A 24,126-nucleotide genomic window follows, 5' to 3' on the forward strand; every position below is an offset into this window, starting at 1 on the left:
CCCCTTTCTGTTTTCGGAAATTAAACGAGAATGGCCCTCCAAAAACTACATTTTTTTTTCATTAACAGTGATTCAGGCCCAAGTCTAATGGATACCTTGACCTAAGGTTTTGTGGGGTTGATTTTACTAAAATTTCTAGACTTGTACACAAGCGGTCAACCCTCCTGTTCAAGGAGCTCCACTGGTTGCCATTCATTTTCCGGACCCAATTCAAGGTTCAGGTTCTTACCTACAAAGCCCTGAATGGTTTGGGACCCGCCTACCTGTGTGACCGCATCTCTGTATACGAACCCACATGATCTCTCCGTTCATCTGGAGAGGCCCTGCTCGCGATCCCACCTGCATCGCAGGCGCGATCGGTGGGGATGAGAGAGGGGGCTTTTTCGGTGGTGGCCCCCCGACTCTGGAACTCACTTCCTAAGGACATCAGGCAGGCCCCAACTCTGGCAGTCTTTAGAAGGAGCTTGAAGACATGGCTGTTCCAGTGTGCCTTCCCAGAATAATGATCCCATAGCACTTTGTCCTCCAAAGCACTTTACATTTTAGGTCTGCTTGTATGTTTTCCACAAACGCCCCATCACTTTTTCGCCCATGTTCCAGCATTACTTCCAATTTTAATTTTACATTTGGCCTTCCCATAGTTTTTAATCGTGTGGTCTTATTGTTAATGTTGCATTATTGTATTGTCCATGATCCGACCGCATCTCGGCCTATGAACCCACCAGGACTTTGAGATCTTCCGAGGAGGCCCTGCTCTCGATCCCTCCAGCCTCACAAGCACGGCTGGCGGGGACGAGAGATAGGACCTTCTCGGTGGTGGCTCCCCGGCTGTGGAACGCCCTTCCCACAGACATTAGATTAGCACCATCTCTAATGGTATTCCGCAGGAAAGTGAAGACCTGGTTATTTGTGCAGGCGTTCGAATAATTTAGTGCAATGATTGGTAATGACATAGGAATGGAACAATGGATGACGAATCTGGATCGTGTTTTTTAGTGATGAGACGCTAGTGAATGGTTATTATAGTAATTGTGTACTAACTGTGTATTAGATTAGGTTGTTAAATGTGTTTTTATATTGGTGCATTGAATTTTGCTGTTTCCTGTGTGCTGTAAACCGCTGTGAGTCGCCTCCGGGCTGAGAACAGCGGTATAGAAGTAAAGTAAAGTAAAGTAAATAAATAAATAAATAAATGTTTATTTTAATTGCTTGTATTGTTGTTATTGCTTGTATTGTTGTATTGTGGGCTCAGCCTCATGTAAGCCGCACCGAGTCCCTTGGGGAGATGGTAGCGGGGTACAAATAATGTGTTATTATTACTATTATTATTATTATTATTATTATTATTATTTTATTATTACATACGGTATAGCGAAACTTGCATCAAGCCTGAATTTGCCTTTTCTGTTATGCTTGACAGACATGGATTGAAAAAGTACTTGACTCACTGTTGGCACTCATACTGAATTATTTACATATTTGCCACCGTTTTGCAACAGGCAGGGCAAAGGCACGTATTCCAACAGACTTCTATATTCTCAGTGCAAAGAGAAAGAGCAGTGAAAAGAGAGCACAAGAGAAAGGGAACCCAAAGGAGGGAAATCTCCTAATGATACTCCGAAGAGCCCCTTTTTTGTGGCCTGCTGAATGTCTATAACGTCTTTGGCAGCGATTCCAATTGCAGGCTTAGGACAAGCCCACAGTTAATCACAGATAAACGTTGGCAGAGACTAATTTCGTTGCTTCAAAAGAACTAATCAGAAGCTAATCTTGAAAGGAAGCGGTCCTCTGTAATTCCAAGTAGAAACCTGCAGAACATCCAAGAAAGAGCAGAAAATTATAGAGTTACTAGCTATCCCCTGCCAGGCATTGCTGTGGCCCAGTCTCGTGAGCTGGGGGAAAAAGTAATGAGAAAGTGTTGGTTTCTAATATATGGAATTTCTTTCTGCTTGTGGGTAAAGAGTATTTCTTGTTGTTTCTTTGTCAGTGATGATGTGGAGATTGTCTGGTTTGCCTACTCTGGAACATGCGACATATCATTGTCCTTCTTTAGGGGTCCCTTTCACATCTATGATACTATATCTCTCTGTGTGAGAATCATATCTATCTATCTATATCTATGGCTGGATGGCTCTTTGTCAGGAGGGCTTTGATTATGATTTCTTGACCTGGTGAAGGGAGTTGGACTGGGTGGCCTTATGTATTTTCTGTTGGACATGGGAGTTCTGTGTGGGAAATTTGCCCCAGGATTGTGGCACAGCTGGCTGAGTGTCAGCTGCATTAAGATAATGAGTTCGAAGCCAGCCCGGGTTGGAGTGGGTTTCCAACCAATTGTGTAGCCTGTTGTCGACCTTTGCAACCTGAAAGACAGTTGCATCTGTCAAGTAGGAAAATTAAGTACCACCTTAAAGTGTGAGGAGGCTTAAATTAACTAATTTATGAGGCCATAAATAAGGACTCCGGCAATCACTCCAGCAAAAAGCATGCGGGGAATGCGGAAGTACTTCATCAGTGTCGCAGATGGACGATGAAAGCGACAGCTCCCCTGGTGGCTTTTTCCGGGCTATATGACCATGTTCTAGAGGCATTCTCTTCTGACGTTTCTGTGTCCTGTGTTTATATTTGGGCATTTGGAATATTCGAGCCAATTTTGGTCCAGATCCTACATCCATCTCTGGATGTAGGTGAACTACAACTCCCAAACTCAAGGTCAATGCCCACCAAACCCTTCCAGTATTCTGTTTGTCATTGGAGTTCTGTGTGCCAAGTTTGATTCAATGTCATCATTGGTGGAGTTCAGAATGCTCTTTGATTGTAGTTTAACTATACATTCCAGCAACTACAACTCCCAAATGACAAAATTATTATTTTTTTGAGTGATGGTCACTTCTTGGGTTAGTAGGTGACTTGTGGCAAAATTTGGCGACAATTCGTCCAGTGGTTTTTGAGTTATGTTAATCCCACAAACAAACATTACAGTTTTATTTATATAGAAGACTAGATGTCCCCTGCACGCCTTGTAGTGGCCCAGTGTGTATATGTGTTTTGTATGTGTTTATGTGTGTGTATATATTTGTGTATATATGTGTGTGTGTGGGGGGGGGGTTGTATGTATGTGTGTGTATATATAGTTGTGTGTATATTTGTGAATTTGTGTGTTTATATGTGTACATGCATGTGTGTGCTTGTCTATATGCATATTTGTGTGTTTATGTGTGTATGTATGTGGATATGAATATGTGTGTATGAGTGTTTATATGTATGTCTGTGCAAGTGTATGCATGTATATATATATGTGTGTATATATATTTGTGTATTTGTGTGTTTATATGTGTACATATATATTGTGTATGTGTGTGTGCTTGTCTATATGCATATTTGTGTGTTTATGTGTGTACATATGTGTATATGTATATGTGTGTGCATGTGTATATGTATATTATAGAATCATAGAATCAAAGAGTTGGAAGAGACTTCATGGGCCATCCAGTCCAACCCCCTGCCAAGAAGCAGGAATATTGCATTCAAATCACCCCTGACAGATGGCCATCCAGCCTCTGTTTAAAAGCTTCCAAAAAAGGAGCCTCCACCACACTCCGGGGCAGAGAGTTCCACTGCTAAATGGCTCTCAAAGTCAGGAAGTTCTTCCTCATGTTCAGATGGAATCTCCTCTCTTGTAGTTTGAAGCCATTGTTCTGCGTCCTAGTCTCCAAGGAAGCAGAAAACAAGCTTGCTCCCTCCTCCTCCCTGTGGCTTCCTCTCACATATTTATACATGGCTATCATATCTCCTCTCAGCCTTCTCTTCTTCAGGCTAAACATGCCCAGCTCCTTAAGCCGCTCCTCATAGGGCTTGTTCTCCAGACCCTTGATCATTTTAGTCACCCTCCTCTGGACACATTCCAGCTTATCAATATCTCTCTTGAATTGTGGTACTTGAATATGTATCTGTGTGTATAGTTGTGTGTGTTTGTGCATATATATACATGTGTGCATGTGTATATGTATATGAGTGTATTTTTGAGGTTTTTAAGTCTGTTCTGCTGGGGTTGTGCATGTGTTTAGGGATGATGGACACTCGTTGGACTGTTAGGCGTATTGTGTCCAAATTTCATGTCAATTCGTCCAGTGGTTTTTGAGTTATGCTAATCCCACAAACGAACATTACATTTTTGTTTATATTGATTGCAACTGTGCAAGGTTATCAATTTTCTGGTTAGTGGTGACGTGTTTATAGTGCGGGAATCTGGTTTTCTAGATTTCATCAGCCATGGGAAAGCAGAGATTATTTAAGTGCAGCTTGCAGTTTGAACAGCTTGTGCAGGAAGTCCACGCTTAGCAGATCGAGTACTTTAGAAGTGGCCAAAGCTAATTTATGACTAAATGTAGGGAAACATATCTATGATTTCATGAGCTGGGTCCAATCTGCCCATTTTCTTTGAAGGTCGCTTCTTTCGGAGACAATCCGTTTTACTGGAAATCTTCTTTCAAATCAACCGAACTGGTTCAAGGATGGTTCCCAAAAGAAACAGGCGAATGTCAGGCACCTCATCTGTGCCGTTATATAACAGGGGAAGATCTTTCCTGCCAAGTATAACAGCGCTGGCAGATTTATAAACCCTTTCAGGCAGATGGCAAAAAATAAAACCCTCTTGGAGGCTCCTCCCTTTCAGTCATAAATTACCTTGGCGTGCTGAGAAAATTAGGGTGCTTCTGTTAGTCAGGCCATGGCTTTCAAAAACAATTTAGAAATAATAATAATAATAATAATAATAATAACTTTATTTATACCCCTCTACCATCTCCCCATTTGACTCAGTGCGGCTTACATGAGGCCGAGCCCGTAATACATCAATACAAGCACGGACACAATACAAGGCAATTAAAATAAATCTCATACACAAATAGCATACACACTAAACAAAGTACAATGCACATTTAAAATCTATGGCTGGGCAAAATGTAATTGAAGTTTAAAAAATAATGCTAGGCATGAACAAGGTAATGGAGATGGGGCGTTAATGGAGACATACAAGCAGTCCTAAATTGGTATAAAGTGCTTTGGAGGACACAATGCTAAGGGTTCATTATTCTGGGAAGGCACACTGGAACAACCACGTTTTCAAGCTCCTCCTAAAGACTGCCAGAGATGAAGCATGCCTGATGTCCTTAGGGAGTGAGTTCCAGAGTCGAGGGGCCACCACCAAGAAGGCCCTCTCCCTCATCCCCACCAATCGTGCTTGCGATGCAAGTGGGAGTGCGAGTAGGGCCTCTCCAGATGATCGAAGAGATTGTGTGGGTTTGTACACAGAAATGTGGTCACGCAGGTAGGCAGGTCCCAAACCATTCACGGCTTTGTAGGTAAGAACCTGCACCTTGAATTGGGTCTGGAAAATGAATGGCAGCCAGTAGAGCTCCTTGAACAGGAGGGATGACTGCTCCCTGTAAGGAGCACCAGTTAAGAACCTGACCGCCGCCCATTGGACCAGCTGAAATTTCCAAGCTGTTTTCAAGGGCAGCCCCACGTAGAGCGCATTACAGTAGTCCAATCTGGGGGTGACTAAGGCATGGACCACCCTGGCCAGATCCGCCTTCACGAGGTACGGTCGCAGTTGGTGCACGAGTCTTAATTGTGCAAAGTCCCTCCCGGCCATCGCCGACGCCTGAGCCTCAAGCGTCAGTGATGAGTCCAGGAGGACACCCAAACTGTGGACCTGTGACTTCAGGGGGAGTGTAACCCCGTCCAGCACAGGTTGCCACCCTATACCCCAGTCCAGTTTACGATCGACCAGGAGGACCTCTGTCTTGTCGGGATTAATCTTCAGCTTGTTCCTCCTCATCCAGACAGCCACAGCGGCCAGGCACTCGTCCAGCACCCGAGGGGCTTCCTTGGAGTTAGGTGGAAAAGAGTAGTAGAGTTGTGTGTACTGTAAATATGCATTGATGAGGATATTGATGGGCTGTAAGACAGCGTGCGGAGATGCCACATTTCCTCAAAGGATCTTGGAAACTTGAAATATTCGCTCCATTACTTCTGTCAACTTGGGAGCGAAAGAAGGAAGTAGACATAGGAAGAGTTCTAGTTGAACTACCTACAGGGCCTAGGAAGGGACAAAGATGTGAAGCGAGGGATGGAAGAAAATAATCGTGTGTGCCTTAAAGTCACTTCCAGCATGATGAACCTAAGGCAGTGTTCCTCAACCGGGGGGTCGCAAAGGGGTGTCAGAAGGGTTACCAAAGATCATCAGAAAACACAGTATTTTTTGCTGGTCATGGGCGTCCTGTGTGCCAAGTTTGGTTCAATTCCTTCATTGGTGTTTCCTGATAGTCTCTGGTGACCCCTCTGATGCCCCCACATGACCCTCCCCCCTAGAGTTCCCAACCCCCAGGTTGAAAAATGCTGCTCTATGAGACCAGAAGCCCAAGAGGAAGAGAGTTGGGTGCTTCATTTGAAATCCATTGTGGAGGAAGAAAAGCCAAGTTTTGGGCCAGGCTTTCAAACCCGAATGCCTGGCTTGGTTCAGGGAGTGGGGCTGTCAACCAGACATTCCCTGGCAGGATCAGTTACACATTGCATCTTTGACATACTCCATACAAACCTTACTAATACTATTTATTATTTATGTTATAATGGCTTTTTGTTGTTGTTGTCATACACAACGCAAAACAAAGAGAAAGCGTCTCCGGGGGCCTTTGCATAATGCAAGGGTTTGTGCCTCTCTCCAAAAGGGACAGGAGGAGATTATGCTAGGGACGGTTATCCACCTCTCTTTCCCCCAAAACCCTGGCCGCGTGGTGCGGCTCAGAATTTTTAATCCTATGTCTACAAGATAAAGCTTTATTCTAATAAAAGATTTAATGTGATGCCCCATGTTTTTGGGCTTTGTCAGTATTATCAGTCCGGCGGGAACCGTGGGCAAAGAAGGCACGTTCGTGCACAAAACAGGGATGGTTGAGTTGACACTACTGCACGTGAAATGTTCAGAGGAAGAGAAGAAGTGCAGTTGATGATGAACTGTCAACCTATTGATTGTTTTAACTTTTTTGTGATGTTTTGTGATGTTTTGTGAGTCGCCTTCGGGCTTGAGATACAGCAGTATATAAGCAAAGTAAATAAATAAATAATAAATAAATGTTTTATACATTGAATTTTGCTATTGTGAACTGCTCGGAGTCGCCCGAGGGCTGAGAAGAGCGGTATACAATATAGTAAATAAATAAATCTATATAAATAGAAATGTAATGTTCGTTTGTGGTATTCACAGAACTCGAAAACCACTGGGGGAATTGACACCAAATTTGGACACAATACACCTAACAACCCAATATATGTCCTTCACTCCAAAAATTTGATTTTGTCATTTGAGAGCTGTAGTTCACCTACAATCAAAGAGCATTCTGAACCCCACCAATGATGGAATCGAACCAAACTTGGCACACAGTTCTCCCATGACCAACAGAAAATACTGGAAGGGTTTGGTGGGCAGTGTCCTTTGGTTTTGGAGTTGTAGTTCGCCTACATCCCAAGATCACTGTGGACTCAAACAATGATGGATCTGGACCAAATTCGACACAAATACTCAATATGCCCAAATGTGAACACTGGTAGAGTTTGGGGAAAATAGAATCTTGACATTTGGGAGTTGTAGTTGCTGGGATTTATAGTTCACCTACAATTACAGAACATTCTGAACCCCACCAACGATAGAATTGGGCCATACCTCCCACACAGAACCTCCATGTGGGCCACAGCAACGCGTGGCAGGGGACGGCTAGTAGTAAATGAATAAATAGTTAATAAATATTGTAAATGTCAACAAGCGGGTCGTGTTTTGTCTTAAACCATAAGAAGGCGAGGAATCTCTTTCAGCTTGAGGACCAAGTTCATACTGAGCAATTTCCAGAAGGCTCACTTCAGCCAAAGGCAAAAGAAGTTTGAGGCAAAATACCGATTCATTTCACCTGAAAGTTCTTCCTGCCAAAAACGATGTCTTAGGAATGTCTTTTCAGCCCTTAAGAATGAGGAAACATTCTTTCTCTCCATTGGTTTCTAAGATGCTACAAGACCCTTTCGCATGCAACTATTCCCCACTCCTTACTAAGTCATCTATTCCCTTGTAGCCCTACAAGGTAAAGGCAAAGGTTTCCGTGGGTTGTTGTAGGTTTTTTGGGCTATATGGCCATGTTCTAGAAGCATTCTCTCCTGACGTTTCGCCTGCATCTATGGCAAGCGTCCTCAGAGACTGTGAGGTCTGAGGATGCTTGCCATAGATCCAGGTGAAACATCAGGAGAGAATGCTTCTAGAATATGGCCATATATCCCAAAAAACCTACAACAACCCAGTGATTCCAGCCATGAAAGCCTTCGACAATGCAAAGGTTTCCGTTGACATTAAGTCTGGTCGTGTCAGACTCTGGTGCTCATCTCAATTTCTATACCAAAGCGCCGGCATTGTCCATAGACAACTCCAAGGTCATGTGGCCAGCATGACTGCATGAACACTGTTACCTTCCCACAGTAGCAGTATCTATTGATTTGCTCACATTTGCATGTTTTCAAACTACAAGGTTGGCAGAAGCTGGGGCTAACAGTAGAAGCTCACCCTGCTCCCCGGATTCAAACCACAGCAAGTTCAGCTTAGCGGTTCAACCCGCTGTGCCATCAGGGGGGCCTTAGGAAATGATATATACGAAGCAATATTCGCAGCAACCAAGACGTGCAATACCACAGAGATTGAACCATTTTTACGGCTTAACCCAAGCGAAAGGATTTGATTCCGCTTCATCGAACGCTGCATCTTGTGATGCATTCCTTTTGGATCTTGTCCTATACCTATAAAGCTAATAAAAATGGCAGATTAGTTAAGATACGGAGATATTTCAGCCTGCAGTAGTTTTTAATCACTTCATCACCTCCAAATATTTCATTTTCATTGAAAGATGGAGAATATAATCAACCTTCACATAAATCATCCAGGTTTTTATACGCTGTAGTTTTAAGTTAGGTCTCACTTCATTATTTTTTTAAAATAATAATAAATTAGGCAATAAAGTAGGCGATCTAAGGTTTTAGAGAGATGGAAAGCAAATGTGTGCTCAGATACGTGCAAACATAGGTGCATTGTCGAAGGCTTTCATGTCCAGAATCACTGAGTTGCTGTGAGTTTTCCAGGCTGTCCGGTCATGTTCTTGAAGCATTGTCTCCTGACGTTTCACCCACATCTATGGGAGACATCCTCAAAGGTTGTGAGGTCTGTTGGAAACTGAGCAAGTGAGGTTTATATATCTGTGGAGTGATGTCCAGGGTGAGAGAAAGAACTCTTGTCTGCTTGAGGCAAGTGTGAATGTTGCAAGTGGCCACCTTGATTAGCATTTACTGGCCTGGCTGATTCCTGCCTGGGGAATCCTTTGTTTGGCGGTGTTAGCTGGCCCCGATCTATTCTTGTCTGGAATTCCCCTGTTTTTGAGTGTTGCGCTTTACTGCCTTTATTTTAGAGTTCTTTTTATGTGCTACGGTGGTACGTGCTCTGGTAACATCCTGTATAGACTACTGCAACGCTCTCTACGTGGGGTTGCCTCTGAAGACTGCCCGGAAGCTACAACTAGCGGCAGCCAGATTACTAATGGGAGCGGGGTACAGGGAGCATACTACTCCTCTGTTGTGCCAGCTCGACTGGCTGCCAGTCAGCTTCTGAGCACAATTCAAAGAGCTGGTGTTGACCTATAAATCCCTAAACAGCTCTGGCCCTATTTACCTGTCCGAATGGATTCTCCCCTATGAACCATCAAGGTTGTTAAGATCTTCTGGAGGAGCCCTGCTCTCAGTCCTACTGCCTTTGCAATCGCGTTTGGTGGGGACAAGGGACAGGGCCTTTTCGGTGGTGGCCCCTCGGCTTTGGCACTCCCAATGGAGATTAGATCTGCCTCTTCCCTCCTGACGTTTAGAAAGCAGGTAAAAACATGGCTTTGGGATACTGCATTCGCAGAATGATGACTGAGTCAATAACTACTGACCTTTCTGGCGGATGGCGATGAATTTGTGATTCTTTTGGACGAACTGATTTTTGCTGTAATTTGTATGAAGTGTATTTTAATGTATTTTATATTGATGACCTATAATGTTTTTCTTATTGTATTGAATTTATGTTGTTAGCCGGCTTGAGTCCCTCCCGGAGGTGAGAAGACCGGGGTATAAAAACTCTAAATAAATAAATAAATAATGCTGGTGGCCAGATTTTGTTCATTTTCATGCTTTCCTCCTTCCTGTTGAAATTGTCCACATGCTTGTGTATTTCAATGGCTTCTCTGTGTCGTCTGACATGGTGGTTGTGAGAGTGGTCCAGCCTTTCCGTGTTCTCAAATAAAATGCTGTGTCCAGGTTGGTTCCTCAGGTGCTCTGCTATGGCTGACTTCTCTGGTTGAAGTAGTCTGCAGTGCCTTTCATGTTCCTTCATTCGTGTCTGGACAATGCTGCTGCGTTTGGTGGTCCCTATGTAGACTTGTCCACAGCTGCATGGTATACGGTAGACTCCTGCAGAGGTGAGAGGATCCCTCTTGTCCTTTGCTGAACGTAGCATTTGTTGGATTTCCTTGGTGGGTCTGTAGATAGTTTGTATGTTGTGTTTCCTCATCAGCTTCCCTCTGCGGTCAGTGGTTCCCTTGATGTCTGGCAAGAACACTTTTCCTCTGGGTGGATCTTTGTCTTGACTCTCGTGGCTTGGTATTCATCTTGCAGCTCTTCTGATGCCTGTGGCGGAGTTTCCATTAGCCTGTAGACCCAGTTGAGGTGGTTCAGTTATCTTGGAAGAGGTGGGCTTCGCAGATTCTTTTTGCACCATCTGCCAGCTCTTAAATTGTGCTTTTTTCTTGACTTGGGTGATGGATGGAGTTTTTATGTAGTTATCTATCCATGTGTGTAGGTTTTCTGTAAACTGTGTGGCCCAATTGTTAGGTTTGTGGATGCCTAGGACGTCTAGAAATGGCAGCTTTCTTTCATTTTCTTGTTCCATGATGAATGGAATGTTTGGTTGGGTGCTGTTGAGGTGCTCCAGGAATGTGTTGAGTTCTTCTTCTCCATGGCTCCAAATGGTGAAGGTGTCACCCACATATCTGAACCATCAATGTTCAACATTACACAAATGACCAGCCACTTCCAGAAGGGACAGAGAGTTTTATATACGCTGATGATCGTGCCATCACAGCTCCAGCAGGGAGCTTTGAGATGGTTGAACAGAAGCTCTCCAAAGCTTTAGGTGCTCTTACTGCGCAGCTATTACAGGGAAAACCAGCTCATTCTTAATCCATCTAAAACGCAGAGGTGTGCTTTTCATCTTAAGAACAGACAAGGATTCCAAGCTCTGAGGATGACCTGGGAAGGAATCCCACTGGAGCATTGCAGCACACACAAATACCTGGGAGTCACTCTGGATTGTGCTCTGACCTACAAGAAGCACTGCCTGAACATCAAGCAAAAAGTGGGCACTAAAAATAATATCATTTGAAAGCTGACTGGCACAACCTGGGGATCACAACCAGGCACACTGAAGACATCTGCCCTTGCGCTATGCTACTCTGCTGCTGAATACGTATGCCCAGTGTGGAATACATTGCATCATGTTAAAACAATAGAGGTGCAAACTTTGTGTTTTGTTTTGTTTTGTTTGTTTGTTTGTTAAAAATGCAATACAACTGTATTGTTGAAGGCTTTCATGGCCGGAATCACTGCGTTGTTGTAGTTTTTTTGGGGCTATATGACCAAGTTCTAGACCTCAACCTGGGGTCCCCAGATGTTTTTGGCCTAACAGCTGATAAACTGGCTGGGATTTCTGGGAGCAGTAGGCCAAAAACATCTGGGGACCCCAGGTTGAGAACCACTGTTCTAGAGGCATTCTCTCCTCTAGGGAATGCGTCTAAACAGTGTTTCTCAACCTGGGGGTCGGGACCCCTGTGGGGATCACGAAGGGGTGTCAGAGGGGTTGCCAAAGACCATCAGAAACCATAGTATTTTCTGTTGGTCATGGGTGTTCTGTGTGGGAAGTTTGGTCCAATTGTTTCGTTGGTGAGGTTCAGAATGCTATTTCATTGTGGGTGAACTACAAATCCCAGCAACTACAACTCCCAAATGCTGAGGTCTATTTTCCCCAAACTCCAACAGTATTCATATTTGGGGATATTGAGTATTTGTGCCAAGTTTAGTCCAGATTCATCATTGTTTGAATCCACAGTGCTCTCTGGATGTGGGTGAACTACAACTCCAAAAATTCAAGGTCAATGTCCACCAGACCCTCCCAGTATTTCCTCTTGGTCATGGGAGTTCTCTGTGCCAAGTTTGGTTCAATTCCATCGTTGATGAACTTCAGAATACTCTTTGATTGTAGGTGAACTATAAATCCCAGCAACTACAACTCCCAAATGACAAAATCAATCCCCCCAACCCCACCAGTATTCAAATTTGGGCGTATCGGGTATTTGGGCCAAACTTGGTTCAGTGAATGAAAATCCATCCTGCATATCAGATATTTACATTACGATTCATAACAGTAGCGAAATGACAGTTATGAAGTAGCAACAAAAATAATGTTATGGTTGGGGGTCTCCACAACATGAGGAACTGTACTAAGGGGTCACGGCATTAGGAAGGTTGAGAACCACTGCTCTAGAACATGGCCATATCCCAATAAAACCTGCAACAACCCTGCAATACAACTGTTTGGTTTGCTCCTGACACGATAAATATATTGTCCCACTGGACAATGGCTGTGCTCTGGTTTTTGACCTTGAGGGAGTGACACTTAAGATACAGCCGTCTTTTCTTGGGATTTCCCAAGGAGAAAACCAGTCTGCGATGGATCGCTTCTTGGGATAGAGTATAGATGCCATCTAACATAGCTTCAAAGCTGATTTAGGAGGGCTAAGAAAAGTTTTAAACAACAGCAGTTGGCAAACAATCGTATTACAGTCAACTATTCTAAAGCGTTTGGATTCTGGTCCACAGGTATCATTGGGTATGCGTTTATTTAGTCTGGAAGCAGCAATCTTAAGAGCAAAAAATACCCACATTTACTTTGCAAATGGAGTTTTGCAAATCTTTATTTTGAAAAGGTATTTTCCCCCCTTAAACCTTGCTTTAATACATCAACCATCTGATGCTCCTCTCGAAGACCTTGTGTCGAAGAAGCGGTGGCAGTTGACAGCTGTCGTCCCCCTTAATAAGATTAGAATAAAGAAATTAGTTGGGCTGGCTTTAATCTGCCATTTAACCCCGTAAACCACCTGGGGTTTGCTCCTCTCCTGACACTCTTAAATTCTGAATTAAAAAATGCTAGGACGGAACCTGAAGGCCCAACCGGTCTCAATACGCCCTAATTATAGCTGTCTGTAGTTAACAAGCTTATGGCATCGTGCGCCCTCCCAAAACCGTGGTTCGTTTTTTGCAAAAAATAAAAAATCCACTTTGCTGCAGGAAAATAAATGACACTTGGTGGGTCTGTGCAGCCTTTGCTCAAAAGAAAACACAGAACTTTTATTCTGCCGTCATATCACGACTCCAGCGAGAGACATTGAAATAGGGAATATTATTTCTGCATCGAGGGGCATGGCTACATAAGGGCATTATTACCCAATAGGAATGAAACCCCCTTCCCTGTGAAATATTCCTCCGTTTCCCAAATTTCTAGCATTGCAGAGCATGGTTCCCACCTATGAGGGTTGTCCGGAAAATAAAGTTACAAGATTATTTTTTTTCAATACAAAAAATTGAAATATTTTCATAAAACTTATATGGATTATAGCATAGAGATGACATTATTTTTCCACATAGTCACCATTCAGTTCAATACATTTTGCCGTCCGTGGGATAAGTTTTTGATGCCTGTGTCATAGAAGTTTTTCAACCATTTTGTCACTTTGATTTTCACCTCGTCGTCATCGGAAAAGTGTTTTACACCCAGGCGTTCCTTCAGTTTAACAGATTGCAAGCTGTTTAACCTCAGCAGACGGAAAGCCAAAACCATGGTCCCAACAACATCTGTTATAGAACTCCAATATGCTGATGATAACGTAATAATGATCTTGTTTGCTGTGGACTCATCTTGTTGTGTTTCAAATGATTTATGTATTTATTTACTATATTTATACTCCTTTTCTCAGTCCTTAGGCGATTCAAAAGCGGTTAACAACATCAATACAAAACATCACAAGACAAGTATATAGCAGTTAAAAACAATTGTAACATAAACAATTAAACATCAGTACAACAATAATTAGCGCCTCAACAGTAACATCAGAATCCAGTTTCATCATCCATTATTCCGTATTCCTATGTTCAATTACACTGTTTAATCGAATGCTTGTTCGAACAGCCAGGTCTTCACTTTCCTCCGAAACGCCAGCAGGGAGGGGGCCGATCTGATATCTGTAGGCAGGGCGTTCCACAGCCGAGGGGCCACCACTGAGAAGGCCCTGTCTCTCGTCCCCGCCAGGCCTGCCTGTGATGCAAGCGGGACAGAGAGCCGGGCTTCCCCAGATGATCTTAATGTCCTAGTCGGTTCATAGGAGGAGATGCGTTCAGAGCGGTAAGTAGGGCCAGAACCGTTTAGGGCTTTATAGGCTAACGCCAGCACTTTGAATTGTGTCCGGTAGCAAACTGGCAACCAGTGGAGTTGGCGCAACAGAGGAGTCGTATGCTCCCTGAGTACCGCTCCTGTTAGCAACCTGGCTGCCAAACGCTGGACCATTTGAAGTTTCCGAGCAGTCTTCAAAGGCAACCCCATGATGGTGATGATGATGATGTAATGCAGACTCTGCAAGGAAGCAGATGAAACAATAGATCACATCCTCAGCTGCTGCAAGATCGCGCAGACAGACTACAAGCAGAGGCATAACAAAGGTTACAACAACACCTGTTATAGAACTCCAGTATGCTGATGACAATGTAGTCTGTGCTCATTCAGAAGAAGACCTACAAGCCACTCTAAATACCTTCGCAGAAGCATACGAGAAACTTGGCCTCGCATTGAACATCGGGAAAACCAAAGTGCTGTTCCAGCAGTCACCAGCCAATCCCTTTCCAATGCCAGAGATTCAGCTTAATGGTGTAACGTTAGAAAATGTTGACCATTTCCGCTATCTTGGCAGCCACCTCTCCACAAAAGTCAACATTGACACTGAAATACAACACCGCCTGAGCTCTGCAAGTGCAGCATTTTTCCGACTGAAGCAGAGTGTGTTTGAGGATTGGGACATCCGTAGGGAGACCAAAGTGCTTGTGTATAAAGCAACCCTTTATAACCCTACCCTGCTCTACTTCTGTGAAACATGGACTGTCTACAGACATCACACTCAACTCCTGAAAGGATTACATCAGTGTTTCCTCCAAAAACAATCCTGCAAGTCTCTTAGGAAGATTTTTAAATGTGTCGTGATTATTGTTTTGCTTTGTTTATGAGTTATTTATTGTTGTATTGTTCTCGTTGTGTTTTATTGATGTACTTGGGCTCGGCCTCTTGTAAGCAACACCGAGTCCTGTGGGAGATGGTAGCGGGGTATAAATAAAGGTTTATTATTATTATTATTATTATTATTATTATTATTATTATTAGGAAGACAGGTGGAAAAATGTCAGCGTGTTGGAGGCAGCAAAAACCCTGGCATTGAATCATAGAATCATAGAATCAAAGAGTTGGAAGAGACCTCATGGACCATCCAGTCCAACCCCCTGCCAAGAAGCAGGAATATTGCATTCAAATCACCCCTGACAGATGGCCATCCAGCCTCTGTTTAAAAGCTTACAAAGAAGGAGCTTCCACCACACTCCGGGGCAGAGAGTTCCACTGCTGAACGAATCGAATCAAACAGTAGCTTGTAAGATGGTTGAATGGGACTCAGCGAATGCCTTGGTAGACAAAAGAACAGGTCAGCAGTCCATGCTATAGAAATCTTTGCAGTTACTAATAATCTTTACCAATCATACGGATCTCCAGGTGTTTGTTGGACTATAATACCCAGCATTCATCAATTATGCCTGGTCTCAACTAAATCTCTGTTCCAGTAGTCAACGTTTTATTTCCCCCTCTGTCCTGCCCTTTCAGACTGGTCCGCGGATAGGTTACAGCCTCTTAAAACCCGTAAACAAGGGACAATCTCCCCTAATCCCAGCAAGATTAGAGTCAGACACCACCAATACCCTCCTTCCTTCTGGCTACCAAAAGTTGTATCATCCAGCAGAACCCTGCCTATGATTTTGGAGATGGGAGCCTCACTATCCCTTGATAACAACGAAGAAAAGGAATTGGATTCGAAGGCTCTTTGGGAAAGAGAATTATCGTCATAGCTATGCCGTGAACCCTTGGTATCTGTTGGAGTCGTCCCAAGGACATCCTGTGGATTCCGAAAGTGATGGATGTTGAAGCCTCATTATATACAATGGCATTTTATTTTATTTATTGTGTCAGAAGCAAATGGAGGGTTGAGTTGTAATGTATTTTAAACACACAAAATAAGCTAGAAACTTGGCATGATACTAAATGTCCTTTGAGCAGAAGCTGGCCACTTGGAGTGCCTCTGGTGTTGCTATAAGAAGGTCCTCCATGGTGCATGTGGCAGGGCTCAGGTTGCATTGTAATACGTGGTCTGTGGTTTGCTCTTCTCCCCACTCGCATGTCGTGGATTCCACTTTGTGGCCCCATTTCTTAAGGTCGCCTCTGTATCTCGTGGTGCCAGAGCGCAGTCTGTTCAGCGCCTTCCAAGTTGGCCACTCTTCTATGTGCCCAGAAGGGAGTCTCTCATTTGGTATCAATCATTGATTGAGGTTCTGGGTTTGAGCCTGCCACTTTTGGACTCTCTCTTGCTGAGGTGTTCCTGCAAGTATCTCTGTAGATGTTAGAGAGCTATATCAGAGTGAAGAGAAGGGCCAGGAAGGCAGTTCCATCTTGTCTCCTGCACTGTGCTTATAATATAACATCATATCATATCATATATTGCATATACATATAATATTGATAAAATTATAATGTAATACAATATAGTACTACTATATACTGGGAGTGGTGACGGCCGACAGGGAGCTCTGGTGTGGGCTGATCCATGAGGTCACGAAGAGTCGGAGACGACTGAGCAAATGAACAACAACAACACTAATAATATGATATTATAATTATGTATTTTATATTAAATGTAATATTACTAATAATATTACAGTATAAAGTTATAGTACAATGTAATATATAATATTAATGTTGTGCTATGGTAATAATAGAATATATTGTATTTACTGGGTTGTTGTAGGTTTTTCGGGCTATATGGCCATGGTCTAGAGGCATTCTCTTCTGACGTTTCGCCTGTATCTAGGGCAAGCATCCTCAGAGGTAGTGAGGTCTGTTGGAATTAGGAAAAGGTGTTTATATATCTGTGGAATGACCAGGGTGGGACAAAGGACTCTTCCTCTCTGTTGTTGTGCTGTTGTAATTTTAGGGTTCTTTTAATACTGGTAGCCAGATTTTGTTCATTTTCATGGTTTCCTCCTTTCTGTTGAAATTGTCCACATGCTTGTGTATTTCAATGGCTTCTCTGTGTAGTCTGACATGGTGGTTGTGAGAGTGGTCCAGCATTTCTGTGTTCTCAAATTAAAAAACTCTAAAATTACAACAGCACAACAACAGAGAGGAAACAAACAAGGACATCTAATCACCTCTCAACAAAAGTTTGCTCCAGGCACTGCCAGGCTATCAAATGCTAATCAAGGTGGTCAGTTGAAACATTCACACCTAGCTCCAGCAGGCAAGAGTCCTTTGTCCCACCCTGGTCATTCCACAGATATATAAACCCCTTTTCCCAGTTCCAACAGACCTCACTACCTCTGAGGATGCTTGTCATAGATGCAGGCGAAACGTCAGGAGAGAATGCCTCTAGACCATGGCCATATAGCCCGAAAAAACCTACAACAACCCAGTGATTCCGGCCATGAAAGCCTTCAACAATATATTGTATTTACTTTTTACTTGTAAGCTGAGTCCCCTTCAGGGTGAGAAGGGCAATATATAAATGTTGTAAATAAAATAAAATAAATAAATAAATAAATAAAAAATCTAGATTTAAGGTGTTGGCATGCTGGTGGATATCCGAACAGAGGATGGGGCTGGAGTTGTCACTTCCTTGGTCCTTTCATTATTGGTTGCTACTTCCTGACGGATGCCAGGTGGTGCAATACCAGCTAAACAGTATAATTTCTCCAGTGGTGTTGGTCACAAACACCCTGTGATAATGCGGTATGTCTCATTAAGCGCCACATCCACCGTTTTAACATGGTGAGATGTATTCCACACTGCGCATGCGTATTCAGCAGCAGAATAGCAAAGCCCAAGGGCAGATGTCTTCACTGTGTCTGGTTGTGATCCCCAGGTTGTGCCAGTTAGCTTTCGTACGATATTATTTCTAGCACCCACTTTTTGCTTGATAGTCAAGGAGTGCTTCTTATAAGTCAGGGCACAGTCCAGAATAACTCCGATATATTGGTGTGCTGCAGTGCACCAGTGGGATTCCTTCCCAGGTCATTCTCAGAGCTCGAGATTTGCGACTTGCAGCATGCAAACATACAATGAAATCCCTTATATACAATGGCTGTGTGTATGTATGTATATGTATGAATATATATATTTGCATAAGCCATGGAAGGTGGAATCTGTTTGTATGTTGTGGTCAAAAAAGTTGGCAAAAGGGCCTTTGCAGTTAACAGTCATATAAGGCTTTATTCTGCTTGACTGACTTTATAACCAAACCAGGCTTTGTCTTCTTTCTACACCTTTCCGAGGTGTAAATGGCTCCCTCAAGGTGCGGGTGGGAAAAGGTCCGGGTGGGAAAAGATTTTGACCTTTAAGAAATAAAATCTTGGCTCTAATTCAAGCCCATTGGTGCCGCTTTGCTTTGTTTTCCTTCCTTGCTCCCTCGGTGGTCACACTTTGCTTGTCCAAAGACGCCACGAGGCCTTTATAAACTGGTCCCAGTTGAATGTTATCAATTAGACAGGAAGACGGTCCTCGTGTACTTTCGTCCCCGAAGAATTTGTAGCAAACTTGGCCATTGATCGGCTCTTCTCCAGATGCCAGGCTCGTAAAAAACATATAAATGTGAATGGCAAAATACTGTATTTATTGCCGGTATCCTATTATTCATGGCAGATTTACGGCATGTCATTTTAAGGTCATCACTTATATGGATCCGTCTCACACCTTAACCTTGTTGCCCAAATATAAGGAGGTTAGAAGTTCAGAAAACTGTAACTTTCCAAATACAGTGCTTCTGTATCTGTGCATATATTAAACCTTGAAGTCCCTTGCAAACTTATGGTGACCGCATCCATTTCATATAATTTGCTAAGACAAGAGATAGTGCAACATATCTTGTACTCCGTTCCCAAGGAAGTTAGTTTGGAACTGTTGGAACATGTAAGGAATCAGTGAATGTGTGTGTCAACTATAAAATAAGATGCTCAGGGAGCAGGCTGACCCTGGGACTTTTGGATACTGTTACATTTTTGTTCAGGCTTGAGCTATGCAAGTGTTTTGAGTAGCAGAGAGAGTGAAGCAGACAAAGATAGAGTTTGGAGTGTGATCTCACTTCATGAGCTGCTAAAGGAGTTTATCTACATGGACAAAGAAAGACCATTTTAAATCTCTAATTAAACGACATTATATGAGTCGATGCAACTGATCACATGATTGTAAATATGTTGTTTTAATTAGTTTTAATCAGTTTGTCTTTTAATAATTACACGTAGCCCGCCCATTATTACTGTATATATTGTTATATATTTATATGTTTTTATGCAACTATGATGTTATTGTTTATTGTTTGTGTTTTCGGTTTGTGTTTTGGTTTTTCTTTATTGTAATTGTTATTTGGGCTTGGCCTCATGTAAGCCACTCCGAGTCCCCTTTGGGGAGATGGTGGTGGGGTATAAATAAAGTTTATTATTGTTGTTGTTCTGAACTACGAAGAGTAAACTACTTGTTATTCATTGTTCATCTGTTTGGCATATTTTCATTCTCTGGCAAGGCAGTGTGTGGGCTGATCAAACATGAACTACACGTGGTTTATTTTACATTATGCCACATCTCTTCCAAACTTTCAATGAGCAGCCAAAAGAGTAACATTCTGCAGGCATTCAGTGTTTGATAGGCAATACAGAAACATTTCAAACACATAAATATATCTTGATTGAAATACCTTGATTCAAATACACCAATATAACTTGATTTTTTTCCAATTAAATTTTTATTAAGCATAAAAGAATGCAGAGAATTTTATTTACATGTAAAGTGGTAGAACAATGTGATGATAGAAAAGTAAGGAAAAAAGATCTGAAACAAAAGAGAGATGAGATTTCCTCAGCCTTATTTACATGAAACGTGGTGGAACAATGTGATTATAGGAAAGTAGGAAAGCTAAGAAATAGATTTTTTTAAAGTACCTTGACTTCCATTCCAAGCTTTGTGATTCTTATTGTCATTTTTTATTTAATCTACTGTATTAGAATCATAGAATCAAAGAGTTGGAAGAGACCTCATGGGCCATCCAGTCCAACCCCCTGCCAAGAAGCAGGAATATTGCATTCAAATCACCCCTGACAGATGGCCATCCAGCCTCTGTTTAAAAGCTTCCAAAGAAGGAGCCTCCACCACACTCCAGGGTAGAGAGTTCCACTGCTGAACAGCTCTCACAGTCAGGAAGTTCTTCCTCATGTTCAGATGGAATCTCCTCTCTTGTAGTTTGAAGCCATTGTTCCGCGTCCTAGTCTCCAGGGAAGCAGAAAACAAGCTTGCTCCCTCCTCCCTGTGGCTTCCTCTCACATATTTATACATGGCTATCATATCCCCTCTCAGCCTTCTCTTCTTCAGGCTAAACATGCCCAGCCCCTTAATCTGCTCCTCATAGGGCTTGTTCTCCAGACCTTTTATCATTTTAGTCGCCCTCCTCTGGACACATTCCAGCTTGTCAATATCTCTCTTGAATTGTGGCGCCCAGAATTGGACACAATATTCCAGGTGTGGTCTAACCAAGGCGGAATAGAGCATGGGGAGCATGACTTCCCTAGATCTAGACACTATTCTCCTATTGATGCAGGCCAAAATCCCATTGGCTTTTTTTGCCACCATATCACATTGATGGCTCATGTTTAACTTGTTGTCCACAAGGACTCCAAGATCCTTTTCACACGTACTGCTCTCGAGCCAGGCATTGTCCCCCATTCTGTATCTTTCATTTCGTTTTTCCTGCCAAAGTGGAGTATCTTGCATTTGTCACTGTTGAACTTCATTTTGTTAATTTTGGCCCATCTCTCTAATCTGTCAAGATCGTTTTGAATCCTGCTCCTGTCCTCTGGAGTATTGGCTATCCCTCCTAATTTTATGTCATTATTACCCTCATTTTGTTTAGTTGTTACCTTCTTGGCTCGCCTTATACTCCTGGAAAAGATCCCAATTTGTCCATTTAGTCGATTTACTTAAATTCTTCTTCAAGAGTAAGTTAGTTTGTCGATGTCTTTGATTTCTCGTAGTTTAATTATCCAATTTTCAATTTCCAGGACTTTTTCTTGTTTCCAAAATTTTGCGAAGGAGATTCTTGCTTCTATTGTCATGTATGTAAATAGTCTGTCTTCGTTTTCATCCAAGCACAGTTCTGAATCCAAAATTCCTAGCAAATAATATTCTGGTTTTTTTTCTTAAAATTCATTTTCAGTTTTTTTTGTGATTTGTTGTGAATTTCTGTCCAATATTTCGTGGCTACCTTACAGGACCACCACATATGAAAGAAACTCCCATTGTAACTTGATTGATCATGTTTCCTGCTGATAATTGAAGCACCACTTTATTGTATAATGTAATATTCAGAAGTATATGTATTTTCCTTGTATGTACATTTTAGTGTATTGTGTTATGTCATTGTTTGGTGCCTTGAGTCCCTACAGCAGTGGTTCTCAACCTTTCTAATGCCGTGACCCCTAAATATAGTTCCTCATGTTGTGGTGACCCCCAACCATATTTTTGTTGCTACGTCATAACTGTACTGTTATGAATTGTAATGTAAACATCTGATATGCAGGATGTATTTCCATTGTTACAAATTGAACATAATTAAAGCATAGAGATCAATGATAAAAACAGTATGTTTGGGGGAGTATGGAAAATAGATGAAGGGATTGGAATTACCGCCAACCGATTCAGCTCTGACTTTTTGGGAATTGCACTTGTGTGAATTATAGTTCACCAGGCACCAAAGAGCATTCTGAACTCCACCAACAATAGAATTGAACCAAACTTGGCATACAGGACTTTCATGACCCACGGAAAATACTGGAGGGGTTGGGAAAAATAGACCCTGACATTTGGGAATTGCATTTGTGTGGATTTATAGTACACCAGGCACCAAAGAGCATTCTGAATGCCACCAACAATAGAATTGAACCAAACTTGGCATGCAGGACATCCATGACCCACTGAAAATACTGGAGGGGTTTAGGAAAAATAGACCCTGACATTTGGGAATTGCAATTGTGTGAATTATAGTTCACCAGGCACCAAAGACCATTCAGAACTCCACCAACAATAGAATTGAACAAAACTTGGCATATAGGACTTCCATGACCCACAGAAAATATTGGAGGTGTTTGGGGAAGGTATTAACAAAAGATTAGATTTGTCCTACCTTCAGTTCCTGAAGAGCCTTCTTTGCTGCCTGGACAGGGGAAAGAGGGCTTGAAGCCCCTCGCCCCTTCAGAGGCCGGAGGGCGCAGGAGGCGAGCGGCGAAGGCCCCCTCCATGACTGCGGCTGATTGGCTCACACAGGAGCCGGCAGCCATTTTTGGGGGGCGGGGCCTACCGAGGCGGCTTCGCGACCCCCGGAAAATGGCCCAGCGACCCCCTTGGGGGTCGCGACCCCCAGGTTGAGAACCGCTGCCCTACAGGGAGAAAGCCAAGGTAAAAGTAAATCTAATAATAATAATAATAATAATAATAATAATAATTCCTTTTTTTTCGTAGGTCGCTCTGCAGCACAATACATGCTTACCACTTGGCTTGCAGTCACTGTGTGGAGAATTGCACCTATGTTTTGTTCAGCAACAAGATCACTTTTTTGATGGACTTGTTGATGCACCAGTTAACGGTAGGTAATAACCGAACCCGGGATGCCGTTGTGGTAGGAAATCATGGCTGTATGCGGGATGAAAGGCCTTGATTGTAGGGGGGTTATTGTCTTGACGAAGGCTTTCATGGCCGGAGTCACTGGGTTGCTGTGAGTTTTCCAAGCTGTATGGTGATGTTCCAGAAGCATTTTCTCCATGTATGTAGCCTGAGCCTTGAAAACGCACAGAGTTGATGTTGTACATTAGGCTGTTTTAAATACAGGAAAAAATGCCCATTGTCGCATTCATCTCGAACGGGTCTTGCAAATCAGATTAAAAACGACAAGATGGGGGAGGGGGGGACTTTTCAATTTTGCTTCATTTCCAACGTCATTGAATATTTTATTAGGAGCCCATTTTTAATTCATACTGGCCCGTTCATCATGAGATATTTAGTTGAGGATTGTGGCTTATAAATGGTGTGGGTGTGTTTTCATGAGCCAAGCGGTTTGTTAATTGAAAAGTTATGTACGTGCCCTAAATAATTCACGGCGCACGCTTGGCGTCAACAAGCCATAGGACAGTTGACAAACACTTAAGAGGAGACCCTCCCGAGGCCTTTTGCAGAGACAAAAGGAACCTGAATGCAACTGGTCCACTCTTCAGTCGTCACATGCCAGTTCTTGTCTTCCCTGAAGAGCCCAAGTATAACATTTGCATTTCCTCCATTTAGGGTTCTTGTTATTCTACATCAGTGGTTCTCAACCTTTCCAATACCGCAACCCCTTCATACAGTGTTGTAGTGATCCACAAGCATAAAATTATTTTAGTTTATTTATGTATTTACAGTATTTATATTCCGCCCTTTCCACCCACGGGTGGATTACAATGTACATATACATGGCAAACGTTTAATGCCATAGACACACAACATATATAGACAGACACACAGAGGCTATTTAACATTCCAGCTTTTCTTGCGGGTATTCTGGCCACCAGGGGAGCTGTCGC

The 24,126-nt window shown here is 42.7% G+C and overlaps 1 protein-coding gene across 2 annotated transcripts in view; it reads left to right on the forward strand.

The window, feature by feature from the left end:
• SCAPER (S-phase cyclin A associated protein in the ER) overlaps positions 1–24,126 on the forward strand; it is a 247,483-nt gene that overhangs the window by 137,383 nt on the left and 85,974 nt on the right. For both annotated transcript variants that reach the window (XM_067471273.1, XM_067471274.1), the window contains one exon: positions 23,033–23,156. In XM_067471273.1, the coding sequence (XP_067327374.1) occupies positions 23,033–23,156 (124 nt within the window). The remainder of the gene's footprint in view (positions 1–23,032; positions 23,157–24,126) is intronic.

Source organism: Anolis sagrei, chromosome 9 (genome assembly GCF_037176765.1).
Source record: "Anolis sagrei isolate rAnoSag1 chromosome 9, rAnoSag1.mat, whole genome shotgun sequence".
Classification (NCBI taxonomy): domain Eukaryota; kingdom Metazoa; phylum Chordata; class Lepidosauria; order Squamata; family Dactyloidae; genus Anolis; species Anolis sagrei.